Source organism: Camelus bactrianus, chromosome 9, assembly GCF_048773025.1.
Source record: "Camelus bactrianus isolate YW-2024 breed Bactrian camel chromosome 9, ASM4877302v1, whole genome shotgun sequence".
In the NCBI taxonomy this organism is placed as follows: Eukaryota; Metazoa; Chordata; class Mammalia; order Artiodactyla; family Camelidae; genus Camelus; species Camelus bactrianus.
Genome location: NC_133547.1, coordinates 69,368,413 through 69,387,389, shown reverse-complemented (window position 1 = coordinate 69,387,389; position 18,977 = coordinate 69,368,413). Strand labels below are relative to the sequence as shown.

The window sequence follows — 18,977 nt, the reverse complement described above, 5'->3', positions numbered from 1 at the left end:
AAGGTATATTGTTGAACAAACATAGCGAGGTGCAGACAGGGAAGTGCATGTGATATGCTGTCTTTTGTGCAAAACTGAAGGGAATCCATGCTTGTATGTGCTCAGATGGGCCCTGGAAAGGTACAGAAGAATCTGGAAGCTGTTGCATCCATGGGGAGAGGGATGGATGTCTGGTGGGAGGGAGAGGGAGGAGGAGGCAGATGTGGTTCCCACTCTATGCCCTCTGATACCTTTGGGATTCTGTACCATGTGCCTGTAATCTTCCCAAACAATCACTTTTTTGAGGGCCTTCTCTGGTTCCCACCTGGGCATCTGCTCCACCACCTCGTTCTCTTCTTCAGCAGCTGGAGCTGCCTCTGAGCTCTGCAGGTTGGTGCTGCCCTCCTGATGCGTGTCCTCCTCCCAGTGAGGGTCAACCTCCTCTAGGATGAGATCGGGCTCCTCCTGCCCTTCAGGGAGGATGCTGACTGTGGGGGACAGTCACAGGTGTTGGGGAAAGTGGGCCTGGGCCTCTGAGACCCAGGGACCACACAGCAGGCATGGGCATCACCAGCCATGTGCCTGCTCTCAGCCAAGCAGCAGAAATGGCACCATTATTAGTAGGACCATTAACAACCAGACCAGGGCTAACCACGATCATTCACCCTGTCTCCTTCCATTAGTGCTCCACTCTTTTCCCTCTTGAGACAGAGCTTCCATTAGTTAGTCTTTGTTTCCCTCCAGGGCCTCTTTCTTTGAGGTTTGTGCAGAAGCAGGAACAATGCTTCCAACCACAGCATTGCAGGTGATGCCAAGAGGCCCAGGCTTGAGGTCCACCCTGTTACATCCCAGTGCAGTGGCCTGGAATGCCCCGAGGGGTGCAGAGAGCGCTTGTTCTCTAGATGCTGCCTGTTCTCTAGATGCTACCCCCAGGTGTTGGCATACTACATGCCCAGAGTCTCAGAACCTGCTTCTGGGAGTCTAGAAAGACTTCCTCCTGGACTAGGTGCTCCAGCCTCCAAGGGAACTCGACTTTCCCATAGAGGTAGTCTCACCTTCAACAGTTCTCCATGTACCCTGGTCCCCGGCAGTGAAAACACCGTGGGGCTATAAGCTTGGCAGAAGTGAGTGCAGGGGGGTCTCATTGGGAGCCTAGCCTACCCCTAGGCAGGAGAAAGGGGAGAAAGGTGGAGATTGTTTGGAGGGCAGGTGTTCCCCCAAAAGCTCCAGGGATCTCGGTGGCCCTCAAGGCAGGCATGAATTACTAACAGCGACTTTAATTGGAAACTGGCCTCGAGTCCTATCTTTTGACTTTGGAAGTTATTGTTCATAGTGTAGAATAATAATAATAACAGCAGCAGCAGCACCAGCTACATTTATTGAGCACTTACTGTGTGCCAGGCCCTGTGCTAAGTGATTTATGTGGATTAACCCAGTTAGTCCTCACATCAAACTTTTGAAGTGGAAATAACTGTTACCTCCTTTTAATTTTCCCCCTTATATATTTTATTCCCCATTTTACAGGTGAGCAAAATGAGACACAGATTAACACCATCTTTTACAGGGTGCTCCCCAGTGCCAGGTACAGGGCTATCTGCCTTCCAAGAGTCACCTCGCTCCCCACTCCTGCCTCCTGGTGTCCGGGTAGCGAAGTGATCCTGCCCCTCAGAGGAGACATCTGTGTGCCCTCCGGGAAAGCCTCCCACCCGCATTCTGAACTGTGGTCCAGGCTCCCCAGCCCTACAAGCAGCCTTGGGGTTTGACCAGGTAGAATCCTCCAACTATGGCCTTGAATCTGACAGTGGGACTTGTATATCATATGTATGTGTCATTCTCTGTTGCCACCCAGCAACAGTTCGGCATCCCCACCCCAAGCAGACCCTAGGGATGCAAGCCCCTGCCTGACATCCAGGGGAGAGAATATCCCCTGGCCTGTAAGCTTATTAGTTTTCATAAAAACCCTGCAGGGTAAGAACAGTACTCTCCCATTTTATAGACCAGAGAGGCTGAGTGACTTGCCCAAGGCCACACAGGATGCCGGAGGAAGTGCCAGGTCCCCTGACTCTTTTCCCTGGTGATATCCAGGTAACAAACATGCCCCAGGAGTGAGTGTTTCCCCAGCACTGGCAGCTGCTCCTTTTTAGGTACTAATTAGTGAGTCAGCACTTTATAAGCACCTCCTTCTCCCATCTTAGTGCCAGGCCTGTCCCCATTTTACAGCCAAAGAAGAGGATGATGCCAGGGGTCACTAGCCAGGAAGGGCAGGCATGGGGTACTGATCCTAGGGCAGGTCCTGCCCATGGAGCTCCAAACCCCTCTCCACAAGCATCTGATTCACAGCTCTCCAGGCTTTCCCAGGGTTTACCCAGGTGCCCATGTCACAGATGGGGACACAAAGCACTATGGGTGCTCAAACTCACATGGAAACTGCTGCTCCATCTGGAGCTTAAACTTGACCCTTGGAGTCCCTCACAGGCACATCCCCTCCTGTGAAGCATCCTGTGAGGCCTAGGATGGCCCTCAGGGCAGCTGAATGGGGTTCTGACTCCAGCAGCTGGTCAACGGCCCCATATGGGAAGGGGGCTGCTATTTCTAACACCAGCAGACAGGGAGCCCCAAGGGCATGGATTCCAGGCCAAGGTCCCCACTCAGACCCTGCATTGCTGGCAAAGCCTAGACCTTGGCTGAGAGCCCTCATCCTCCCTGGCAGGCCTGGGTCATGATACCTGCTCCCCCTGCCTTGCCTTGGTCCAGACCCACATCTTCTCCCACCTGGCCCCTGAAGCACTAAATTAACTTCTCATTAGTTGAGTATTTCTCAAAGTGTGGTCCCTGCCACTGCCCCATTTTCAGAATCATCTGGGGAGGTGGGTGCTTCTTGAAAATGCAGATTACCAGGCTCCCACACTCTTCAAATTGGAAGGTCTAGGGGGTGGGACATTCATCATAGCTGCCCCTGGATGTGGCCTAAAGTTTGAGAATCCTTGCTTCAATTGCTTTCTCTGCCTCCAATTCTTGCTTAGCCTCAGAGTAATCTTTAAGTCACTCCCTTGCTCAACCACCTTCAATGGCTCCCCATTGCCTACAGCCTAGTCCTCTAACATCAGGCTCCAATTTCTCTAGTTTTACCTTCTGCATCAAGGACACTGGGCTCCATATTTGCTGAAGTGCCCACCACCCTCTCTGCACATTCTCTCCAGGCGTATGCTTACTTTATTCCATCTACTGTGTTGCCCTCCCCACTGCTCCCAGTTTGAGACCTCAGGGGTCTCAAACTCTAAGGCCTGTGTAGCCAGGGAAATGGCGTAAACGTGTGAAATGGAGGGCGTCACCTGCCCTCCGGTGGCAGCTGCTGCTTAGATTACCATCACGGGACCATTATAGCCTTATCGCCCCAGTTTTTAAGAGAAGCCAGATTTTTCTATGGACAGCTACCTGATGTTTAAATGTTGACATCTAATTCTAATTTTTAAAATCACCCCCAAACGAAGACATCTGTAGACTAGCTGGGACCCAGGAAAGACAACTCAGAACCCCTGGCTAATTCCTCCTTCCAGCAACCCCAATAACATGGCCATAATAATCCACCCACTTCTCAAACCTCGATACGCCCTTTAGCCTTCTCCAAAGCAATAATATCATGCATTCACAAGTTTGATGTGCTAACGTACTTTTTTTTTTAATGTCAATTAAAGCATTTGTTGCTGTCCACTAGTGGTGCCCAACTCTTTGAGGGGGCGAACATGACCAGGCCTAAGGAGACCCTCTTCTGGAAAAAAAACTGTGTCCCGTGGGGGTGCTGACTGTGCCAGGCACCATGCTGAAGGCTTCACAGGCGTCCTCTCAAAGAGGGTCCTCCACGGGCTTTCCCACAGCCTTCCAGTGGGAAGTCCTCCTGCTGCCTAGCTTAAATCCCACAGCTGCCCTTGGCTGGCCTTCCTCTTGCTCTGGAGGAAGGGCGCCAACCTTGGCCTCTGGGACTGGCTCCTCGTGGCCCTGCCTGGGATCGGGGTGGGGGGTAGAGCAGGGGGTTTAAGGAGGTGGGGGATGATGACCCCCTCTTCTCCCTCCCCTGAAGTTCTTCTCTTCAGGGCACCCTTCTTTCCTTCCATCCATCTGTCCGTTTGTCCATCTGTGCTCTCCCAGGCTCCCTTCCCTTTTGTTTCAGAGGCCTCCAGCTGCTGCCACCCCTGAAACAAAGGAGAAGACAGAAGGGTGGGTGGCAGGGTGGACAAGCTGAAGGGAGTGAATGAAAAGGATGGGGCATCTGGGGGACGGAGCAGGGAGTAGGGGAGGGACACTCATCCCTAAGCCCCTCAGGGTCACCCTCGTAGTGGGCTGAATAGCGTTCCCTCCGCAAAAAAAAAAAAAAAAAAATATATATATATATATATATATATTTTTTTTTATATATATCTCTCTTTCCAAGTTCTAACCTCTGTCACCTGTGAATGTGACCTTATTTGGAAATAGGGTCTTTGCAGATGTCACTAAAGATCTCAAGATGAGATCATCCTGGATTTAGGGTAGGCCCTAAATCCAATGACTGGTGTCCTTATAAAAGACAGGAGAGGGAGGTTTGGCAGACACAGAGGAAAAAGCAGAGATTGGAGGGCAGCTGGATGGCAAGGGACACCGAGGATGGCCAGCAGCCACCAGAAGTCAGGAAAGAGGCCTGGAACATTTTCTCCCTCGCAGCCCCAGAAGGAACAAACCCTGCCAACACTTCAATTTTGGACTCTTGCCCTCCTGAACTATGAGAGGATGCATTTCTGCTGTTTGAAGGTGCCTGTTTATGGTCCTTGGCTATGGCAGCCTTAGGAAACTGACCCCCGGTTGTTGGCCCCAGGCTGAGTCGGCCCCCAGGCGGCCCCAGTGCCCTCCCAAGTCCCACATGCTCGGGGCATGCAGGGAGGCCCTGCCTACAGCGGGCTAAGACCTGCCTCCTTCCAGAGGAGCAGGGAGGAGGGTGAGAGGGGGCGAGGGGCTCCATCCTCAGAGCTCTCGGCGCCCCCTGGGAGGGGTCTCTGTGCCTGGAAGGTTTTCCTTTCCTCTAACCTTTCCAACTGCTCTCAGGCCAAAGGGTTTCCAGTCCCTGCTTCATGACGACTTGCTCTGTGACCTTGGGCACATCTCTGTCTCTCTGCCTTCCCCAACAGTCATGGGCATCCCTGCTCTGTGCCCTCCAGGGTGGCCATGAGTTTCACGAGACTGAGCACACCCTGCTCTGAGGCCTCCCCCTCACAACATTGTCACAACTATACAAATGCCATCCCCTCCCATGGCCACTCCATCAAACCCATGCTCCACAGCTGGCCAGCCTCGGGCAGCCACCCCCTGTGCCAGACTTCTTGTAAAGACCACCATCGGCCTAGTGGGGGACTGGGGTTGGCCGCCCTGGGGACACCCTGAGGCCCATGGGCCAGGGCCTGTGTCCAGGGTGGAACAGGGTTACTGCCCACCGGCCCTGAACTCTGCTCTGCTCACCTCCAGTGTTCACCACAGGCCTGGCACATAGCAGCTCTCCATGACCATTTGTGAACAAATGAAGGACAAATGAACAAGTGAATGCCCCATATACCACATGCCTTTCCTGAGGCCATGAAATGAAGGAAGAGCAGATTTTGGATCCTAGCCTTTCACTCTAGGCCTCCATCTGGCCCCACTCCTGGTGAAGGGCTGGGGTAAGACAGCACACACCTCCTCAGCCCAGCCACAGGTAAGGGGATGCCCTCCCAGCCTAAGGGAGCTGGAGTCTATGGGGTTCAGTTTCCACAGGGAGACCCCATCCCTCTCCTTTCATCCTGCAACCAGGAACTCTGCTTAGCCAAACCCACTGGGCCAGGGGGCAGTGGGGAGCTCTCTCCAGGGGTTTCTAGCAGGAAGAGGAGCCAACCAACTTGATCTCAGAATCATTTTTCCTGGAAAGAAGCGGGAAGGCAGGCCAGGTTCCCGCCGGTGTGCCCATCCCCCACCCCCGGCCCCCAGGAGGGGCCTCCAGCCATCACTGGCTCTAGGCTGGGCTCTGGCTACCTAGACAGGCTGACCTAAGGTGGGGCCTGTGGATCATGGAGTCTCCCAGCTCCAGGTCCGGAGACTCTGGCTTCCCCCGCCCCCTACCCCCACCGAGCACGTCCAGGCCTGACCGGGGACAGCCCACCGCCCATGTGCGCAGACCAAACAGGCCCTGCAGAGACACACAGCAGGGGCCACTGCCACTTACTGGTCTGCACGTCACACGTCACAGGGGTGTCAGGCTCCTGCATGGGAAGGGAAGAAGGGGAAAAACCAGCTGTGGCCTCCTCACTGGCCTCCCTGCTTCAATCAGCCCTCCCAGCACACGCAGGAGCAAGAGGGTCTCCTCACGGCTCCCAGGACACCTGCAGAAGATCCCATCCTGCTTCTCCCCTCCCGCCTCACAGCTCCCCCACTGCTCTGGTCACTCCCCTACCAGGGTCTCTGCTCGCTGGGTCCCACCTCAGCTTCTCTGCCAGGCTGGGCGCCCAGCCTCGAATGCCCTCCCTCTGGTTCTCTACATATGAAAAACCTCTCCCATCCTTTCCTGGAGGGTTGTCTCAAAGCTTTATCTGCATGAAGGCCTCTCTCGGCCAGCACACCTTCCCCTGCCACCGCCATCCCCAGGGACCCTCCTCTCAGTGAGCACTTCTGTGAAGATGTCCAATTGTCCCCAAGAGAGAGAGGAGCCAGGTGTCAGGTTCTTGGAGAGGGAGGCCCTGCTACCCCCGCCTGCCCACGTGGGAGCCCTAGGTTGTCAGGAAGGCACACAGGGCCCCGCTGGCTTTCTGTGAGCCTCACTTTTCTTCCCAGAATATTCCAGGCCTCTCTTGTCTCTGGGCCTTTGCATGTGCTAATTCTCTGCCTGAAGGGCCCTTCCTACACTACCCGCTTCTTCCTCCTCCTTCAGGTTTCAGCTTGCAGGCCACCTCCACCAGGAAGCCTTCCTTAGTGCTCCTGGGAGGCTCTCCCTCTGCACCCAGCATCCTCTCTGCTTTCCACGTAGAAGCCCCTCCCCCACTGACTGTGACTGGTAGGGCTGGACCAGCACTTCTCAGCCCTGTGGCCACGGTGACCAGGGTGTGTGAGTGAGACAGGCAGGATAGTTGGCTGAGCTCCACTGCAGGCTCCCTTCTTCCTCTGTGCCCTCCTCCCCACCCAGGGACCATCCCACCTTGCCTGAGCGCCCAAGACCCCTCCCACCACCACACAGTGCCCCCACTCCCCAGTCCAGCACCCACCTGCTCCCCAGCCTTCCCATGGAGCACTGGCTGCGGCAGGGCCATCTCCAGCCTGTGCAGGAGCCATGCCACCAACCTGCAAGTGGGAGAGAGTGGGCCAGGTGGGAGGGCTCGTGGGGAAACTGAGGCCAGTGTCAGATCCCTCCCAGGGCAGGCAGCAAGCCAGCCAGAAGGCAGACCAGAACCCTGGCCTCCAGCCCTGAAAACAGTCGCGCTGCTCCCTGGCCTCCCTAGGCCGAGCCTCGGGCTACTGGTCAGACCCCAGTGGTAATTCAGGCCCCCTACCCTCTACATCACCCCCTGAGATGCATTTCAGGCCCCTCACACACTGCCAGGGCAGCAGCATTCGGCAGTATATATTCCAATTTTAAATGCATGTATCTGTTGGCCCAGTAACTCCATTTGCTCTGATTTACTTGCTTATGAACACAGTGATGCCTGTACAAGGCTACTGATTGCAGCAAAAGAGTGGAAACAAACCTCAATGTCTGCCAAATGGTTAAATAAAAGTTGGTGCACCCGTTTAATGAAGTACTGTGCAGTCGGTGAAAGAATGCAGCAGACCTCTACGCATAAAACCGCCTCTAAGACAAATTTTTTTTAGTGAAAAAAATGAGATGAGGGACAGTATTTATAGTTTGCTGCTGCCTGGTATGTGTGTTTAAAGGAGAAATGTGCTCAGAACTTGTCTGTGTGTAGGAAATGCTTGAAAGCAGGAGAAACTGCTGATGTGATTGCCCTGGGAAGGGATGCTGGAAACCTCTGAATTTTCTCCCAGGTGTATGTGCTACTTTTATAATTTAAAAAGACTCAATTGGTGAAGGCTGGGTGTTGGGCTGGGGCCAGGCACTGAGCCTGCTGCCCGTGGGAGGCGTGGCTTTTGGGGGGCTCACCTGGCAGAGTCCCGGGCGGGTGGCAGGGAGGAGGTCTGGATGCTGGGCAGGGGGTCTGGAGTCGGCTCCTCCTTGGGCTCTGGGGGGTCGGGAGCAGGCAGGGAGGGGCTCTCCTGGGCCTGAAGCACGGGATCGGGCTTGGTTCCCAAGGAGGGTCCTGGGGGCTCTGAGCAGCAGGGAGGGAAGGAGACGAAGGATGGCATCGCAGGGCTCCATGCAACCCCTCAAGGGCATGGGGGACCAGATTCAAGGCACCAACGCTACTGAGTGGGGAGCCCCTTGGGCCCATCCCGACTACCCCAATCATAAGACAGACATGGAGCTGAGGTCCCGGGAGGGGAAGGGACTTATCTAAGACCTCTCAGGGCTGTCTCAGGCTACTGGCTTTTCCCAGCTTGGACTGGGACGGGGATTCCAGGGCCCCACAACAGTCTGCTTCCTGCAAGCCCTGAACCCCTCCGGAGCCTGGGTGAGGGCTAAGGTCCTCCCCCAGCATTCCTCAGGCCCCAGTTGTACCCCCAGCCCAGTCTATGAGCATCCCAGACAGCCCCTTCCCAGATCCTTTCCCTGTACCTGGACCCAAGGCAGCATCCACAGGCTCATCTCTCCAGCCCTGGGTCGTAAACAGGAAGTGAGGTCACGGAGGAAGAAAGCCACGCCCTGGCCCATCCTCCCCTGAATCCCCCTGCTTCTCTGGCAGTCACACCTCCCCATCAAGGACCCTCTCGAGAAAAGAGCATCCCCTCCATGGGTCCTAGGGATGGGGACAGCCTCTGGAATAGGCAGGCCCTTCTTGGGGCCCCAGAAACCCTCCTACATGGTCAGCTGTCTGCTCCCCATTCTCCTCGACTTACCTCATATATTTTCGGGGGCTGAGGCAGCACTTTTTCCACATTCTGCTCAAGCCACCTGAGCAGCCAGGACCCGTACCTGCAGAGGGGCCGGTGGTCAGCAGAGCAGCCTCAGAGAGTGGCCAGCCACTCTGTCCTGACCGCCCACTGGATCCTCGGTCTCAACCAGCCCTTCCTCGCCTTTGGCTCCCATTCTGCACAGTGGGGACCTTGTACTGGATACCCTTAAAGGGCCTCCAGTGGGGGGACTGTATAGCTCAGTGGCAGAGTGCCTGCTTAGCATGCACAAGGTCCTGGGTTCAATCCCCAGTACCGCCATTAAAAAATAAATAAATAAACCTAACTACTGTCCCCAAAAAAGGAAAAAAAGGGGGGGCCTCCGTTGGTGAGGGGAACTTCTACCAACCTCAGATTCTGATCCAGGGCTGGATCACCTAGTCTTGGCCTCCTGGACAGCAGATGAGAAGGGGTACTGCCTGGGGACCTGAATGCAGCATGGGGGCCTCCCTGTGACTGGGACAGATAGTTCTGGCTTCATGGGTATGTGAGCAGTGCAGTCACACAGGGCAGGGCCCATTTTTGGTTAATGCTCAGGAGTCACTGTTTTAAACTCAGTAATTTTGGTAAAGGAGTCCTGCATTTTCATTTTGCACTGAGCCCTATGAATTATGCAGCTGGCCCTGGGGCAAACGTTGGGCCCCCAGATCCACCTGGCCTCCAGGAAGCCCCTCCCTCTTCAGGGAAGCCCCATGTTCCCAGGGGAACCCATCCCCTCTGATATGGCCCAAAAGAAAGCTGTTAAGTCCTCTGGGTGTCTTCATCCTAAATCAACTTTACTGGTCCCACAGGTCAGCAGAGTGGCCCTGGGGACCCATGATCTGGGCAGCCTCCAGAGGACAAAAGAAATAGAGAGCAAGCTGGAGCAATGAATGAATGGTGTGTGATTGTATATGTTCATTCATTCATTCATTCATTCATCCCTTCTGTGCTGAGCCCCCTCCCCATGGCAGGCCCTGTGCTGGGTAGCAGGGGTTCAGCAGTGACTGAGACAAAAATCCTGGAGCTCAAGGACCTGACAGTCTAAGGACTGGATGAGGGAAGGAATGAAAGAATGGGGTGAATGGAGATGAAGGTGTGACTCTGGACTTCCAGCAGACAGCAAACTGGAGGCTTCAGGTTTATTTGGGGGCCTCACAGTATTTTTGAAAACCCATCCCAGCCTGTTCTCCTGCAGGGCAGAGGCAAGAGATCAGCGGGCCCCTTCCTAGAGAGGGACATGGGCTCCCCTGTTTGCCACAGTCCCCCCAACCAGTCTGCCACCCCTTCAGTCAGCTCTGAGAAGTCCGAAGCTGTTGCCGACTTTGAAGCCAAACCTGGCACCCCAATGTTCCCACCGTGACCCAGGCCCTGCCTCTGGGCTCCACATGGTGCCCACCTGCATGAAGCCCATCTCTGAGGAGTTTGTCCACACCTCCTCTCCATCCCCAGAAGGGAATCTCCCAGTAATTAGCACAAAAAAACCCTGGGTAGCACTGGACCCATCATCCCCATTTTGTGCTTGAGAAAAATGAAGTCCAGAAGAGATGAGAGGCATGTCCAAGGTCACACACCGAGCTGGTGGTGGACCCTGGGCTCTGGGCACACTGAGCCCACCACACACACTGCAGATGGGGCTCAGGGGCTCCCAAACCAGCACTCAAGACAGGGACTCACCCGGTGTCCTGGGCCCTGGGGGCCTCATTGGGTCCACCTGGGGAAGAAAGAAGGATGGTCAGCAGCAAGGGGCCAGCCTGGAGCTCCCCAGTCAGCCCAGCTCAAATCCAGGTTCAAACCCGGGCCCAGTCAGGTGAGACACTCTGGCCCTGCAGACTCCCCAGGGAGCAGGACCCAACCCAGCAGCCCCTGAGCCCACCCCTGTAAAGCCATCCTGCCTCCTGGCCTTACCTGAGCCCCCAGTGCTGCAATGCCCAAGGATCTGTGCTCCTGCCTGCCAGGACAGACAGACATGGGCAGAGAGGTCAGGTGCGCCGGACTCCCTCCCAATCCCTTCCCCACCCAACCCATCTCAGCTCCCGCCCAGCAGTACCTGAGCTGCACCCTCCAAGCCAGCAGCAGTGCTCTGGGCGGTCCTGTCACTGTGGATGGGCTGTGGGACAACCTTCTCCAGGCCCTTCCTGAGCCAGGTCGGCACCCAGCCGCTGGGACCACTGAGAGACAGAGATACCGGCCTGCCTTCAACATCCTCAGCCCCTCCCTGGTCAGTGTGGCAGTTCACAGCATCCTAAAGAACTTGGTTTGAATCCCAAACCTCTAATTCCCCACTGGGACACTCCAGACATGTCCCCTCCCTCCTGGAGCCTTGTATCCCTCTCTGGAAAATAGAGGACACCAACCCTTAGTGAGGCCAGGCGTGCCCATGCCATTCCAAGCCCACCTTCACCAGATGCTTGGTAAAAACAGCTGAATTCTATCATTCTGCTGCCCCCTTAGCCTGGCTCCGGGGGTGGGGGCGCCTCCTGCGTTTGGCACATGTCTTGTGCTCTGGGAGGGTTGACGGTTTCCTATAAGGTGTTTCCTTGTGACAGAGGCTGGTCAGCCTAAACATGAGGGTCCCAGACTCGCTGTCTGAGGCCAGCCCTGCTGCAGACATGCTTACTTGGACAAGCACCAGTGGTCTAAAATGTTTGAGCTATCTGGGAGTTTTCATGTAAAAGTCTGGATTTCTGTCTTCATTAGGAAAATCAGAAGCTCTGGCCACACCGGACCTGTGTTTCACCCAAGCACTGAGAAACCTCTGGTCCCCACGCTCCATTTCTCTTGGTTATATGGTTCATTTGGCCCAGAAGACCCCCACATCTGTCTGAGGCTCCCTTCAGTCAGTTCCCAAGATGTTCTGGGCCTTTACTTGGAAGTGACTCAGATCTGACTGCAGGGCCCATCCCCACCCCTTTAATGTTTCCCTAGCTTGGGTAGGGGGCTGGCCCTGAGGAGAAGGGACAGTGGGGCAGTACCTGTTCACTTCAGGAACCACAGCGACTTGGGCCTGGAGGGATGTAGGTGGAGAAGGGGCAGCCTCCTGGGTTTCTGGAAATGAGTTCCTCATACTTTAGAACTGGAACCTCAGAGAGACCCATTTCTACCCTGCTGGGGAGGTCAAGTCGGAGGCAGAGGAGAGGGAAGAACCCTGAGGGAGTCAGAAGCCTGGGGTCCCAGCTCAGCTCAGCTAAAAAATCCCCAGGAGCCCACCTTTAGCTTCTCTGAGCCTCAGTTTCTTCATCTGTGAAATGGGCCTGCCAGCCTCATGGCCTGCAGCTAGGCTCTGAGTGGAGAACACAGCCCTTCCACACCACCCGCCCTGCCCTCCTGGGCTTCCAGCACTCACCCTGAGGGCCTGGAGCAGCCACTTCCTCCCCGACACAGGGCTCCTCAGGTGGCTGGAGGGTTCAAATAGGACCCCGTAAGCCTCAGTGAGACCAGCCTGGTTCAGGTAGGGGTAGCCTCCGACCCTCCCACGACTGACCCCACCCCTCACCCCACAAGACCAAACAATGCTCTTGTCACAGTCCTCTCTGTAAATCCTGGTGGTCTCACCTTCCACCTGGGACACACCCTTCCTCCAGGGGTCCCTCATCCAGAGCCGGGCCCTCACATCCCCCTAAGGTGCCCCCAGGCCTATCACATCCCCCAGGAAGCTGTCTCACTCAAATGGCCTGAAAAGAGGGAAAAAATTTAGAGCTATGAGGCCTCGGGGCAACTGAGGGGAAGAGCTGCTGAGAGGAGCCCACCCCACACCCAGCTGCCCGCCGGAGCCCTCCATGTCCTGCACCGAATGTTCCATCCCCTTCTAGCAGCTGCGTGGCATGCAGCCTCTGCCCTCTGCCTCTCAGCTGCGTCTACAAGTGCACTTCCTGCTGTGTGCACACGTGTGCATGCACAGACAAGCATGCACGAGCACAAGGACACACTAACGTGTGTGCACTGATATACACTCACTGTCACATACATCTACACACACTCACAGACACACACAAGCACATGTGTGTACAGTGCACAGATATGTGAGACAGGTGTGTGTACACACGTGCATACATGGGCTGACACAAAAATAAGTGCTCAGTCACATAAACATAGGCATGTACACACATCCTCATGCACACTTGCACTGACACACGAATGTACTTGTGAACACATCATTTCACATGTGCACCAACACACAAATACACACATAGATGAGCATACATGCACAGATGAACAAAATGTGTACATATACAAACATGCAGACACTATGTCCATATGTATACACACGCACAGATATGCAGACATGAGCATACATGCGCACACACAAATACATTCACAGACTCAGAAACAGGCGTATACACACACTTATATACACTAGCATGCCCCACATGCACATGGAACTACAGGCACATGAATCGTGTGTACACACACATAAACATGTATGTGTGTACGTGTGTATACACACTTGTGAATCAACACATGTTCCAGTGCAATTTGCTAATGCACACGTATGTACAAACATACCACTAAGAATACGAGGCACGTGTACCTGCATATACACATGTTGTGCACATGCAAACACATATGCACAGCAACCCTGCATCTGGATAGCACACTGCTTCCTAAACACACCCTGCACTACCCAGTAATAGCCTTTCCTCCACCAGGGAGGCCCCATGTCTTCGTCTCCTCCAGTTACAATTTGGCCCCGTGCACTGAGGCTAGGAAGCACTCCTCCACCAGCTTTCAGTCTCCAGAGTGAAGATGGCTCTCTCCTCTGAGCTCTCATAGTTCTCAGTCTATACACCTATATGGTCCTCCCAGAAGGGTAGAGCTGAGGATGTTCTTGGAGCTCATCACATTCCTTCATCACTTGTCTCCTGGCAGAATGACCTGGCTAAGTATTGTCTGCTGACCCCCAGGGGGCAATGCCTTACTCATCACTGTGCTCCCAGCACTGCACACAGGCCTGGCATTGATTAGAAGCTAAATCAAATCTGTCTGAGTTTCTGAATTAGTGTCATCAAGCTACTAAATGCAGAACTGGCAAGGAAGAAATTTGTAGAACAGGGCTGCGCAAAATGCGGTCCATGAACCAGTGTCAGTCTGCAAACTGTCACTGGTCCACAATTATTAAGCAGTTTACAGTAGGTTGTATGTCAACAACTAAAGCAGTGTGCTTAGTTACATAGTAGACTTATATCTGGTGGGCTTCTGATCTCATCAGGGACTAGCAGCAAACAGTTCATAGACTGGCTACTTCGAGTAGCTCTGTTCTAGACTCTGGAGATTGGCAAACAATGGCCAGTGGGCCAAATCCAGCCTATTGCTTGTTTTTGTAAACAAAGTTTTACTGGAACACAGCCATCTAGGCTGATTCATTTATATATTGTCTCTGGCTGTTTTCACACTACTGTGGCAGAGTTGAGTAATTAACAGAGATGGCATGACTTACAAAGCCCAAAATATTTACTATCTGGCCGTTTATGGAATGAGGTGACCTCCTTTTCCTTCTGGCTCCAGCTTTCCCTGTTGTGGACAGTCCGTGGGGGCAGCTGACCCAAGCTGGGAGTTCTCTGAGCAGCAAGGCCAGTGTGCCCTCCATCACCCTCCAGCTCTTACCAGGGACTCCTCCTCTAGGACAGTCTCTTCAAGGGCTGTTTCGGTCTCTGGCTCCCGCTCTGGTTCTGCCCCCTCCTCCTCCTCTGTCTTGGTCTTCCAACGGGCCTCCGGGGGCTGAGGCAGCACCTTCTGGGCCCAGCTCAACATTCTGACACCTGTGGAGACAGAGTCCTTAGGCCTCCCCAGAGTCCTCCCAGTTCCTCCCATCATTCGTGGACTGCTTTTGTGGGTCACATATTTCCTTTTTCTTTCTTTAAAAACGTTTTTGCAATTCTACCTCCAGGTGTTCACCTTCTAGAAATGCTCAAGCCCACAGACATATGTGTACAAAGAGGTTGGTCACAACCAGTGTGAGAGCAAAAGATGAAAAACCTCTAAATAATCCAGCAGTAGGAGACTGGTTATTGGGTAGTATCTAATTGTTCATCTGTAAGAGGGGCACATATTAAATAAATTATAATACATCCAATATTGGAATACTATGGAGCCATTTTTTAAGGCAGATCTATTTGAACTCATGTGGAAAAATCTACACACTCCAAACTCCAGTTGTGAGCAGATCAGTTAAACTCTCCATGCCTCTGTTTGCTTGTCTGTAAAATGGGGATGTTAACAGGACTTACCTGGCAGAAATTATTGTGAGGATAAAGTAAACTGATGAGAACAGTGACTGGTACACCCTGAAAGCTTAATAAATGTTGGATGTCAAGCAAAAAATGCTAATTATAGACTATCATGTTCAGCATAATCCCATTTAAACTGTTTTAAAACACATTTTGAGTAGCATATGAATGGAAATATTTTTTGTTTAATATAAGATAAAATTAACCTATTTTCATAATTTAAACAGTTTTAAGATAAAATGATAGTTAAGCCCCCCTTCCATGGCTTACTGTGATAGTCCAGCCCTACCGTCAACAGGTTCAGTTTCTGGCACTATTTATCTTCAGGGAATGGGCAGCCCTGCCCTTATGACTATATTCCTGCAGGATGGCCTGACCCAGAGGGCATCACATAGATCAATATCTGCAAGCTCCCAGCCTCGAAGGGCCCTTCAGAGGCCCCGCCCGGCACAGTGCATGCTCCCCACTCAGCCGTGAGCAGCCAAGGCATTCGTAGACTGCTACCCTGCCCCTCCTCTGCCAGAGACCCTGGCCCCAGGCTGAAAAGGGCAGGCATGGGGCCAGGATTCCCCACCCCAGTGCCCAGCTCCCTGCAGCCCCTGGCCATGCTGCTGGCCCTTCTACTCACAGCCCCGACTTCTGTCCCCGCTCTGCCCTTGGCAGCCCAGCTTCAGCTTTGAGTAAGGGGTCAGGTCTCTGACTCAGACCCAAAAAGGTGAACTTGAGCCAGACATGACACTTCCCGTCTTCCATTTCCTCACTGGGTGTGGGGTATAGACACTGATTTCCAAGGCTGGTAGAGTCCAAGATTGCATGTTTAGAATGGCAGATTCCACCGGCCCCCGCCAGCCACAGGCAGCCCCACATGTCGTGTTCACCTCACCCTCATTCTCACCACCTCTCACTCAGCCTCAGTAAAATAAGCATTTTCATCACAGCTTCACAGTTAAGGAAATGGAGGCACAGAGAGGTCAGCTGACTTGCCCAAAGTGACACAGCCAGTAAGTGGTTAAGCTGAGTTTACGCTCAGGTCTGACCAAATCCAAGCATCCCACATCCACCCCAGGAGCACTGACATTTGCCCAGGATTGGCTGCTTCTGCAGGCCAGTCCTGCAAGCCCTTTCCCAGCGGGCAGCAATTCTGCATGTGTTTCTGAACCTTCTGGAAATGACTAGGAAAGCATTCCCCTTTCCCAACTTCCCTTCTTCTCCCAGACCCAGCCATTCTCTCCTGGATAGAGACACTTGTAGGTCCCTCCCATCTTTTTGCCATGTCCCTGCTGACTCCATGTTGGTGAGGGAGGCTCAGGCGGAAGGGGGACCTGAGAGTGGTAGCTCAGGGCAACTCTGGTGCTGGGACCACCAGCCTTTCAGAATCTTCTGGGGAGCTGGGGAAATGCAGATTCCTAGGCCCCTCTAAACCTTCTGCAGGACCTGGAATCCACACTTCACGAGCTGCCTTGGACGTTCACTAAGGTTTGAGCCCCAACAAGGGGAGAGGGAAGCCTCAGGATTCCAGCCTTGCCCAGTTCTCCAAGTCTAAATGCCTTGCCAGGAGGAAAGCATGGAGGGGGTCCCATCAAGGGTCCCACCGAGCCTCCACCTCCCCCATCCTGAGTTACCTGCTCAGATGCCGTCCACCAGCCAGCAACTGCCTTCTTCCTGCTACTCTCAGCTGGCCTCCCAGACACAGCAGGGATTAATTGGTGGCAGCAGGGCTGTGTGCAAAGGATTAGGACGTGCTGAACAGGGTGGGGAGGTGGCGGTGGAAAAGAGGAGATTGATGCAAAGAGAGCAGGCAGCAAACCCCCAGGGGGCAGGAGGGATCTGGGCCCCAGGGAAGGAGCCCCACATGGCCCTGGTCTGGTACACCATGAGCTCCTAGGGGACCTGGTTCCCCACACGCCTTGGCCAACCCACAGGGTTTACTGGTGGAGAATAACAGCCCGGAGTCCCCACCTGGTTCTGGGAGACTCTCAGGGTGGCAGGGGCTTGTCAACTCTCAGTCAGCAGTGGCAGGAGGCACACCCAGCTCTCCAGCCCCAGTGCAGGGACTCAAGCCGAGTCCCTCTGTCCCAGAATTCTCTGCAGCTTGGGCAAGGCCTCAGCAGCTCCTTCCTGTGGATCTGCCAGAGTGACTGTGGTCCCAGGGCCAGGCCTTTAGGGAGGATCCAAGGACTGACATTGGAGCTGGCCCCCTGAACTGAGGTCTGACCCTGGAGGGGTGTAGACAGAGCTCTCAGGGAGACAGGGAGAGGGACAGAGGCCCAGCATGTAAAGGGGCTCGGTGAGGTGACAGTACCTGGGTGGGGGCCAGGCAGTGTTGATCAGCAGAGGGGCAGGGACTTGACTTGATCATCTACATTTCCTATGTGCCGGGCAGCGTGCCAGCTTTGGCACACTGATAAAGACAGACATAGGACCTGTCCTCACGGAGCTTACATTACAATGTAGGATTCAGAAATTAAAAAGATTAACAATAAATAAAGAAATATTGCAAATATGCTGGGCACCGTGAAACAAACACAGAGGGCAGAGACCTGTGTGAGGTGCAGGGGAGCAGGGGTAGGCATAGTGTGGAGCATTTTTGTGTCTGGTTTCTTTCATTTAGCATAATGTTTTTGATGATCATCCACATTGTAGCATGTATCTGCACTTCTTTTCTTTTTTTTGATTCCCAAGAGTATTTCATGGTACAGATACACCACAGTCTGTTTATCTCTACACTAGTCAATGGATGCTAACGTTGTTTCCACTTTGGGGCTATTATAAAATCCTGCTATGAACATCTGCATGCAAGTCTTTGTGTGGACATACATTTTCATTTCTCTTGGGATGATTCCTTGGGATAGAATTGCTGGGTCATATAGTAAATTTATGTTTCACATTTTAAGAAACTGCTACACTGTTTTGCAAAGTAGTACTTATGTCTTGGTCTGACTGGTAGATATATGGGGGTCTTACTTTATAAATTATGAGTTACATTATACATTTATGCATTTTCTATATTTTATATTTTTAACTTTAAAGGAGTTTAAAGGTTTTATTTTTTAAACTCTTAAAGTTAAAAATACATTGGGGTAGGATGGCAAATGAGGTCAACCCTAGAAAAGTTTTTGGTAAGGGATGGGACTTGGAGATGCTGCTCTGGGGCTGTATGGAGCACTGGAGGAAGAGCAAAGCCTGCCTGGAAGCAGCACTGGAAGATGAGCAACTAGGGAGCCAAATCCTACAGGAACCTCATAGTAGGGGTCCCCGGGCCCATCAGGCTCAGCACCTGGGCAGGTGTATGCAAAGCATATGCCAATATATGCAAATGAGTTAGAGTCTCCCCAAGGTTTCCTCACCTGGAGGGTCCATCTCCATGGTTGTGGCCAGGGTGGTTGGCAGGCCCAGGGTTTAGGGGTGCAGCGCTTAGGCCCTCGTGATCTTGCTTTTTGGGGAAGGCAGAAGGGAGGCTGCAGGCCTGCAGAGGGCTGGGGGTGGAGTATCACCTGCTAATCCCTGTCCTGCTGAGGCCACCACTCTCCCTGATCCCCTTATGCTGACCCCAGATCCTGCCAGCCACTAATCTCCACCCCTAGAGACCCAAGGACTAGTTGGTAGGGCAGTGCCCTCTTTCCTGAGGTTTGTAAGGAGGGGAGTGCCCTTTCAGCTCATAGACACCCCTCATGGGGGCCCAGGGCCCTTGCCTAACACAAATGGGAGCTTTGAGGCCCAGTGAGAGACAATAAC

The 18,977-nt window shown here is 53.6% G+C and overlaps 1 protein-coding gene across 2 annotated transcripts in view; it reads right to left on the bottom strand.

The window, feature by feature from the left end:
* Positions 1-18,977, bottom strand: part of CNGB1 (cyclic nucleotide gated channel subunit beta 1) — an 82,294-nt gene that overhangs the window by 47,797 nt on the left and 15,520 nt on the right. Inside the window, exons 2-13 of one of the 2 annotated variants that reach the window (XM_074370662.1) lie at positions 14,620-14,774; positions 12,362-12,413; positions 11,991-12,063; positions 11,066-11,186; positions 10,924-10,966; positions 10,693-10,729; positions 8,983-9,058; positions 8,702-8,741; positions 8,129-8,294; positions 7,236-7,311; positions 6,203-6,239; positions 305-467 (exon numbers count right to left, since the gene is read on the bottom strand). In XM_074370662.1, coding sequence (XP_074226763.1) covers positions 305-467; positions 6,203-6,239; positions 7,236-7,311; positions 8,129-8,294; positions 8,702-8,741; positions 8,983-9,058; positions 10,693-10,729; positions 10,924-10,966; positions 11,066-11,186; positions 11,991-12,063; positions 12,362-12,413; positions 14,620-14,766 — 1,031 coding nt within the window. In that variant the 5' untranslated portion in view covers positions 14,767-14,774. Of the gene's footprint in view, positions 1-304; positions 468-3,995; positions 4,170-6,202; positions 6,240-7,235; positions 7,312-8,128; positions 8,295-8,701; positions 8,742-8,982; positions 9,059-10,692; positions 10,730-10,923; positions 10,967-11,065; positions 11,187-11,990; positions 12,064-12,361; positions 12,414-14,619; positions 14,775-18,977 lie in introns of those variants that run through there. The other variant, XM_074370661.1, reaches the window with a different exon arrangement.